Source organism: Aspergillus novofumigatus, assembly GCF_002847465.1.
Source record: "Aspergillus novofumigatus IBT 16806 chromosome Unknown P174scaffold_9, whole genome shotgun sequence".
NCBI classification, from domain to species: domain Eukaryota; kingdom Fungi; phylum Ascomycota; class Eurotiomycetes; order Eurotiales; family Aspergillaceae; genus Aspergillus; species Aspergillus novofumigatus.
Genome location: NW_020194282.1, coordinates 1,020,906 through 1,030,838, shown reverse-complemented (window position 1 = coordinate 1,030,838; position 9,933 = coordinate 1,020,906). Strand labels below are relative to the sequence as shown.

Genomic DNA, 9,933 nt, shown 5'->3' with positions numbered 1-9,933 from the left:
GAGGTGACTAGAACGGGTGTAAATAATAGTATTTTATTTAAGTTAGTTAGTAGAATTATGTGTCTTGGCATGGCTTAATTAGGAAAATTATACTAAAATAAAACAACCTGGGTAGCTTAACTGGGTAGCCCAGTTGGGTTCTAGGCTGGGCTTGGGCTCAGGGGGGTGTTCTGGGTTTTACCTAGGCTGGGTTTTGGGCTCAAGGGGGGTGTTCCGGGTTGGGTTTTGCCTAGGTCTATAGAGGGTAACACTTAGAAGCATATTACCCCTTAGCTATAAAAAGATACTATTAACCTATACCAGGACTCCACAGACCTCCTTAAGCACCTAGAAAATATATTTACAGACCCTAATTATAAGTAAGTTACTAAGCAGAAATATAACACCCTCTATATAAAGCCATCAGCTAAATAGAATGACTTTATTTCTAAATTCCTATACCTTGTAGCAGAAGTGAGCATCCCTAAAGAGAGCTAGAAAGATAATCTATATAATAAACTATCTCTTCACATGTAAGAGCTCACTATGCCCACCTATAATAATAATAATAAGACCTTCTAGGAGTTCACAGACTACTGCAGCTGTACAGTAATGAATATTAAGAATATAGAAAGAATTAAGGCTTATCTAAACGGCAGCACCAATGCTTATACTAGAGGGACTAGAGTGATATCTTATACTACTACTCTAGCTATAGCTACTCCCTCTACAGATAATACTACTGCCTATAGCTATACTACTACAGCTTCCCTGGCTCCTAGCAACCTTAATAATAAGACTAGGAAGCACCTTATAAATAAAGGCAAATACTTTATATGCTTCTAGGTTAGGCATACTAGCTATAGCTGCCCTATAAAGCAGGCTGCACAGCTTAAGGTGTTAGAATAGCCTATTAAACCTACTCCTAAATTAGAAAATAAGAATGCCTAGGAGAAGTCTCCTTCTTAGATAAGAAATTAGTTAACTTATATAACTTAGATTTACAGAATCTATTAGATGATAAAGAAGATAGTTTTAAAATAAAATTACTTATCCTTATTAATAGATTCTCAGTATCTATGAGCTCCCTAGTCAATACTAAAGTAAATATATATACATACATGACTACTCCCTTAGCTATCTAGATCTCTTAATACTTTAGAGTTCCTATAGTGCCCCTAGAGAGGGAGTACACAGTTATAAGATTTAATAGGAAGTAGTCTATTCCACTTACTTATATTATCATATTAACTATAGCCATGGACAATCACATCATAAGATAGATGCTATTTCTTATACTAGAGCTAGGGCACTATAATATCATACTAGGAAGGATGTGGCTCATGGAACACTATGTCCTAGTAGATTATATAGAGAAATAACTAATCTAGTCTACACCACCCGCCTACCTAGATAAGATAGCTATATAGATGAACTAAGAGGTCCCTCGTGACTTCCTAATTAGGCAACCTATTAACCAAGATTATTAACATGACATGATGCACCGCGCTAGGTGATAGGTAGGGTATAAAAGAGGCATCTTCCCTCCCTTAGCTCTGTAAAGGATTAAGGTATATAGGTGCGATCCAGTTGATCAGATCCGTTAGGATCTGGTCATAATGGCCTTTTGGCTGAGTTGGTAGTGGGTTGGACTGGACACCCATCTATTACAAGCTCTATCTTCTCTTCTCTCCTAACTACACTAGGCCTACTCACCCACTAAGTAAGATTATTATTAATATCACTGCAATAGGTGTAGTAGCCTTCTACTAATATATATATAAGGAAGATGCCACTATCTTCCTATCTTCCCTCTATAAGCTTAATAAACTAATTAATAAGAAATAGGGTGTGCAACCACTTTCCTTCCCTCTATAGTTAATAATTACAGCTTAGTCCTTAATATCTTAGTTAACTAACCACAGCCCAGTAATTACTGAAGATGAGATTAGTAAGATTAAGTAAGTATTACTAGAACCTTATCAGGACCTAGCTGACATCTTCTCTAAATATAAAGTAGAACTAGACCAGGAAAATACAGTTAGCTACAGGCCTCTATATAAGATGAATATAGAAGAATTAGAAGCAGCATAGGAATATATACTAGATAACCTCTATAAAGGATTCATCATACCTAGTAATACTCCCTTTGCTTCTCCTATTCTTATAGTAGAAAAGCTAGGTAGAGGACTACACTTCTATATTAATTACTATAAACTAAATACTATAATGTATAAGGACCATTACCCTCTCCCCTTAATTAATAAGATTTTAGAGTATATCTCTAGAGTGAAGATCTTTACTAAGCTAGACATCCACCAGGGTTTTCATCAGATTCATATGAATCTAACCTAGACTGGCTGACCCAATCCGCAAATCCATATCCGACCCACCCAATCCGCACTTTGGGTTGGATGGGGGTCGACCCTGATCTAACCCACATGGATGTGGATGGATGGCATCTAACCCATATAGATATAGGTAACCCATTAGGTGCACATGACTAGCAGAATTATCTAGGTATATAGATTTCATGATTTATCCAACCCATCTCCAGACCTAATTATTTGTACATCTCTTAGAAGTAAGAATAAGGAAGGTATAAACTTTAAGAGATTTTATAATTATAGTCCTTAAGTATAGACATTCTATCTTTAAGAGATTTCAGGTTTAAGTACATTATTCTATTCCTTTATATGCCAGCTAGTTCATGATAATGTCCAGGCTTATGTGCAGTATTATGGAGGTAATGTAAGGGTGCTTAAGACTTAGGTAATATAGGTGCAGAAGGCTGAGGTAAGATAGGCTCTGACTACTCTATAGACTCAGTAGTAGTATCCATCTTATTAAGGAAATTAATATCCTTATAATCACTAATATATACTGTGCTTATCACATCATTAACCTCACCTACTGACTGATTATAATAGTGATGCAGATCCTGTTTCTTAAGTAGTTACTCTAACTTAGAGATATTATTTAACTCAGCATAGTCTTAAGTAATAGCAAACTAATTAGTGCATATCTATATTATAATTACTTTAATAATAGCTATATATAAATATGCTTAATAGTAATAATAAACATCATAAGCACTATTAAAGAGTTATTTAACACTAATACCACTGGATGGGATAGCAAGAAAGTCAGATGCCATCTAACTTAGAATTAGAAATTATCTAGCATTCTATCACCACTAATCCAGAATATTAAGGCTCTCTAGGACCTTAGTGCCTAATCTCTTTATGTTAGATATAATAGTAGTAAGAGGAGTAGATTATACCTTCTTAAAGATAGGTCTCTAACTCTAGATAGAGTTAACCTAACTGAGATACCTATTTTTATTTTTGTTTCTAGATCTCAAAGATAGCCTGCTGTAGGCCTTCTTTCTACTTTAGTAGGATAAAAGGGGTAGTAGCATTTAGGTATAGGATGCTATAGTACTAGAATAGTTTATAAAAAGTTATAGAGTACTTCTTATACTAGTTAATCTCATCCTCTGCCCAGGAGCCTTTCTGAAAGATAGACAGCTTCTAGGATGGATTAAGAATAGTTATAATTATATAAATATACCCTTCTACCTTATAAGTATAGCTATAGTACTTCCTTAACTTATTATAGGCTACTTACAGGGCCTTAATAAGATGCTTTTTCTAGGGAGCCTTCTTCTTCTCCATCCTTCTAGTTATATCTTTAAGATAATTAAATAATATATTATAGATAGTATATACATTATGTACACTAGGTCCTGATGTTAAAAGGTTCATTATAAAGGTAAAGAAGGGATAGAGAAGTTTAATTAGATATTTAAGATACTTCTACTTAAAATCTGAGAGTTAAAGATGCTTAATATCATGTACAGTCTATATATCTATAAAGATCTTCACCTTACTCTAGAGTTTCACTATCTAATAAAGTATTAAGTATATTAAATTCCATCATATCTTGCAATCTTGTAGGAGAAGGTAGGTTGTCTTTATATAACCCTTAGTATATTAGATCTAAATAAACTTCTGTTAGTATTAAGGACTTGCATTTATAAACTTAACAATCTTCTATATCTATAGAGAGAAGCTTGTTAGAAATCTAGTAATGAGAGATTAAGGATGTTAAACCTTCTTAAGAGATTACTTTAGGCTAGGTGGATTATATAGCTGCTAATCACCCTCTATCTAAGTCTTTATAATCTGATCATCCTCTGATTTAATATTTAACTAAGTCAGGAAAGCCTTTACTATAAGTTAAAGGATATAAGCAAGGTAAGGTATATATTAAATCTTATTAATAATCTCTCTTATTAAACTTAAAGTTAACTAGGTATACTTATAGAGTACACCATGAAGTTATGGATTAAATATAGTCTATTAAAAAGAATTAAGTTATAACTCTTTTTATAATTTAATTCCTAACTCTTGCATTATCTTCCTATTATTACTTGCATTATCTGTGGTAATAATAAGAACATAAGATTAAAGATTATAAAGAGAAAGAATATTTAGAACTATATTTATAAGATTGCTTCCTGTATGCTCACCCTTAATTAGATAAAACCTAAGGAGTATTTCCTGAAATTTAAAGCTTTTATTAATAAAGTAAGTAGTAATAGTAAGAAAGGGCTTAGAATCTAGACTTATCTAGTAGTTAAGAGCTAAGGAGATTTTACCATTTAGAGAGAGTTTAGTAATAAGTTTAGAATAACTAATAATAGTAAGTTCCTGGAGACGCTCCTTAAGAGTTTTATAGGAGGGAATTTATATATCTAGATTAATTATTTAAATTATGCGTGTAAATTAGATATGTTTAACTATATAAAAGGGGAGCTAACAAGCAATAATAAATTAAAGGAGCTAGTTAATAAATTATTTTAGAGAATAGGTGCAATCCTAATAATTAATATAGAGTCTAAGATAAGAGATTAAGGAGTAAACCTTAGTAATAATATATTATTATAGACTTCCTTCTAATTATCTATTATCTTAAAAACCTTCATGCCTCTTTAGATAATAGTATAGATTAGTTATTCTATTTTACTTAGGAAAGTTTAGATAGGCAAATAGAGCTCCATAACTAGGAGTTAAGTAATAAAGTAAGGGATTAATAGAAGAAATACTTATAATCTCTATAAAATAATCCTATACTTATACTTGCCCTCCTAACTATTTTAGCTTAATATCCTTTACTTTGCAATCTTTTACATAAGGTGTCTTATTCTACTAACTATAGAAGTCTACACGCAGCTTAGTATTTATAGGATAAAAGACTACTTAATAATATTATTTTCTGCCAGGGGCTTGCTCAAGCATAGAAGGGATCTGAGGAGATTAACTAGAGGAAAAGGCTATAATCTTAATAGGTATAGCCTTAGAAGTATTATCAGGAATTAACTAAGAGATAGAAGAACTTGGCCTAATTATAGATTAGTGGGTTTAGGCCTTAAATAAAGATTATATATCTAACTATATATCAAATTCTTAAAGAGTATCTATAGATAATAATAGAGTAGAGAAGAGCATTTTCAAATTTAATAAAGGAATGATTAGGGATTATAAGAGACTAGAATAAGGATAATAGAATGGAGTAAAGGGTTACTTAGTAAAAGTTTAAATAAGTAGGTTCCTTATCCTATATACTCCGAATAAACGAAACCGTATCTCCGCAAGATGCCAAAGGCTGGATCCATTCGAGGTTCGCAACAAGTAAACTGAGGTTCTGGATGATGTCCGAGCGTGGGATGTGTAGGATATATTCAGGTCGCAGCAGTTCGAGGCAGAGAATCCCACTGGGGGGAACGGCGTACGACATTGCCTGCCTTCGTCAGCATGTTACCCATGTAGTGCAGGAACAGGTGGAGGACATGCCAGCCACTCAAAATCACTGTAGAGACCAACGAAGCGGTCCTTTTTCTTCCAGAATATCAAGGTCAGTTCTAGCATCCGCTGGCTTACATTGATCAAGTCCTGTGTGGCGTTTGTCTTCTGACTCGTCAAGAGGCGTTCCAGCAGGAATAGATTGAGGAGAGACTCAAGTTTGGTGAGTATTTGTGCGTAGAGGTCATACCCTGGAATGTCTCCACTGTCTACCTTACTCGAGGAGAATATGATCGACTCCGGCAGCTGCATGTATGTATCATGTGTGCTCTGCTTCAGCTTCCTGTATGACGTTTAGTATCATATGGGCTCAGCGAGGAAGACGCACATGGCTCGTTCTACCAACTGTTCTGACGGTGCATCCAACGAAGCTTGCACAAGCTCCAGTATCTCATGTCGGATCCGTGCGAACATTGTACGGGACCGCAGAATCGTCGTGGAGTAAATTCGGCGGTATTTGTTCCATCCATTCGAGTCCAGCTCAGCGGCTGCAGCCAGAAGATCGCCCGACAATAGCGCCTCATCGCTCAAGTCCAGTGGAAGACAAGTCGACGAACATGCTTGACTCAGCATTGGCGGTCTGCCGGTGAAAGTTGATATGACCTTGTCGATGTTGAAGACTGCAGCGAAAACCCTCCTTTTCATTTCGCGCTGTAGTGTCGGCTGCTTTGACGCAGCTGTGACCTCTCGGCGTAATCCTATAGACGTGGTGACTGCAACGAGCTCGCCGTGCTGCATCCAACATGAGAGACCTGTTTAGTTAGTATCTCGCCATTTACTCTGGCGCACCGTCGAGCTACATACTTTTATCACCGTTCAGAATACCTTCTAAGATATTGTGCTTGTAGAGCAGATACACAAACAGGACGTGGACTGAGCCAAGCTGCCGGCACAGATCGCTGCACAAGGACGCATAATGCTTTAGGTGGGCCATCAACTCTTTCGGCCCCATGACAGATGGATGCTCCCGACAGTACCGGGAGACCGGCTCGCGCTCCGGGGACGAGGATATCGCTCCGAACGCCCAGTAGGTGTACAAGATGCCGAGGGTTTCCCACCGCATCTGTCTCCCGGTAAATGATGCCAGCCAGGCTTGAGGATCTTGCTCCTCCTTCAACGTTGCCTTGCTATTTGCCGAAATATGAGCAGCGAGAGTCAGCAAGTCGTCAGTCGACCGTCGTGTTAGGGCCGGGCGGAATGCATCCCACATCCTCTCTGACGCGTGATGGGCGGCTAGTCGAATCCAGCCATCATTTGGGTTGACATGCTTCGAGAAAAGAATTGAACAATCACACTCCCGGGTTATCTGTTGTAGAACTTCAGCACCGAGCTGCAGCCGCTGCCTGTCCACAGCGGACGTTGTTTGCGGGGTCGAACACAAATGAGGATCAGTGACACGGTCCGCCTGACTCCCTGAAGCGCTGACTGCATGCTCCAACTCAAACCGCTCACCATGCTCCATAAAAACTGACGTAAAGCTTGTCGGACCCAGATACTCCGTGGGGGTGTCGATCACGGGTGTGGTCTGTTGTGGAACACGCCGAGTCTCCAACGCATATGGCGCATGGACCGGGTCCCTGGACGGGCTGGACGACTGTCCTACGTCTTCGGTAACCTTATCTACTCTTGTGTCTGCCAAGGAACGCTCAAAATAGACGCACTTCATCGAGAGTTTTTGACATCGCTGGCATGTTGGGTAACTGTGGTCACAGGCTAATTTGCGCCTTCGACAGACCTCACAGGCGGCCTTGCGACCGTTTCGGCGCCGGATCGGAGTGCTCATTATTCGAAATGTGTACCCCTTAGAGAGTGACACATCATTGGTAAGGTCAGCATGAGAGAGGGAGTCAAAGGCCAAGGTCAGACTTGAATTTGATCTCCACAAATCACGGTTTCGCTCCCCGCGGCTTTTTTGCTTTGTTGGGCCTGGAGTCTGGCCCTTTTCCTTTGTCAGATTTTGGTACTTTGTTAGAAGTCGCTTCTTCGGATAAATTAGGCACCATCCATGGACGGTGTAACATGGGACATGGATTCTCTGCACTGAATTTTGCCAAACCATGATGATGCCAAGTCACACAGCACATGCTACATATTCAAGATTTATGACTGACAACTCATTACTAATTTTTACTAGGTTAGTGCTATTAGTGCTTAAAAACTGATGTTTAACACTAAATGGACAGCAAAATTATCTGCAGAGTAGTACTTGCATCTGTCAGCAAATTGGCCGATCCGATGTCTCTGTAGTCTTATAATACGGGTACTACGGGCAGCACAACTACTGAGTGGTGTTAAGTGCATACAGGAATATATAGTCTGAGAAACAGAAGGAATGGTTTTAAAGGTAGATTTTCGGGGACTCTCCTATGATGCCTAACTAAATTACCCAATTTCCTATTACATGGTATTCTGCAGTATTCTTGTTGGGATCACTCCTATTATCTAGAATATATAAGCACGGGGCAAGGGAAATAGGTCGTCCGGTCCATTCCACGTAGAGTAGTTAGATATTAATATATATAATCCGAATACAGGTGATAACTCAATACTACTATTCACGCAAATTGCCTCCTGTTCTGCTATCAGTTGCCAGAAAGAAACGCGTGATGCTTGGCCACCACCACCTCAGCCGATTGCTTAAATGTCAACGAGGTAGGCGCCGGCCGTCTTGTCCGAGTACACTGCCTTGATCAATTCAGTCGGTTCAAAGGCCCAGGTTAATCAGCGTCTTTCCAACATCTTCTAATGATGTCGCCGGAGACGTCGCACGGGATATGGGCGACTTCGAAGCCGCCTAACATTCCCTTCGACAGATGCAGCCCTTCTCCACGTTCTGCACGAACCTGACACGGTCTCCTCGACAGTGACCATCTGGGTTGGTCTTCAAAAAAACAGAGTTCGGCCGAAATATAAATGGCAGACTCCGCATGAAGACCATTGCCACTGTCGCATTTGACGCCCCGTCAATAGTAAACTGACAATGTTGCCAGGACCAACGAAGCCAGAAGATCAGTATGGGATACACGGGAGTCATCGAGCTCAATGAGACGTTGCCGAAGATCTTTAACCAGGCACTGATATGGAGAGCGTTTCATTCGGCTTCAGCGGTGAGTGTTTTACTGTCAGAACAGGAGAATATGACCCTGGTAGGCAACGGCCGATTGCTAGTCAATGCGCAAACTCGTATGATTTGCATCGACAATCGCATCTCGAGGGTTATTCCTGCTACGGGATTCGACTAATTGACCGGGCCTCTGCAAGTCCATGAATAGAAGGCGACTACCCATATGTAGTGTATGTTGTATTTGAGGACCATATATACAGTTGCCACTAGCTCACTGGAGTCACAAAGCCTCTATATTATAGAATTTGGTAGCAGTAGTGCCAGGTTATTGTGGCTCGGCGTAACCTACCAGTTTTGGTAATAATGTGATGTCTGTGTAAATGCCTTCGGAATTACGGCACACCAGTGGAAATGCACAGAGGCTAAGGGGTAAGAAAGCCAGGCTCTCCAAGGAATGATATGTTATATGTGATATCTAACGATATATATGGCAATTACTCTCTTAATTGCTACATAATGCCTGGTATGGTTTGGTGGAGGCTCGACTAATGGGCCGTGATCTAGTAACTGTCAACCATCCAAGCAGATATGAAAGGCAAACCAGTTATAGTTATGATCTCCTCCCACTATAGAGAGGGTAAGCCTCTTATATAATCCCATACTGAAGATGGGTATCATAGTAGCTACTCACATGGAACATTAGAGCATGAATAAGGTAGCAAGGTCTTGACATACCTATCCACTACGTGTTTAGATCTACTATGCATACATCACTACAAAACCCAGCATTTAATTGAGGCTGTTTTGATTGGAAGAGGGCCAAGATGAGCCACGGAGCTTCAACAGAGCTAGGCAACTGTCAACCAAGGCCCACAGGGACAGCCCCACCAGGAACCGAATAAATCGTTTGTCGTGCCTGAGATTAGGGGATGCATTTAGCTCCCATCCGTGATCCCTCCCCTCTGCCAACATCCCACATCGACAACCATCGAGTCTCCTACCCCGTTCCCTCCTCCGGACCAC

At 39.5% G+C, this 9,933-nt stretch overlaps 1 protein-coding gene across 1 annotated transcript; it reads right to left on the bottom strand.

Annotated features, from left to right (window-relative positions):
* Positions 1 to 6,146: 6,146 nt before the first annotated feature.
* P174DRAFT_464279 (putative transcription factor) lies at positions 6,147 to 7,629 on the bottom strand (the record flags this gene model as incomplete). Its single annotated transcript, XM_024830369.1, has 2 exons — positions 6,147 to 6,598; positions 6,651 to 7,629. The coding sequence occupies 2 exons, from the start codon at positions 7,627 to 7,629 to the stop codon at positions 6,147 to 6,149; spliced, it is 1,431 nt and encodes a 476-aa protein (XP_024678481.1).
* Between the last annotated feature and the right edge of the window lie 2,304 nt (positions 7,630 to 9,933).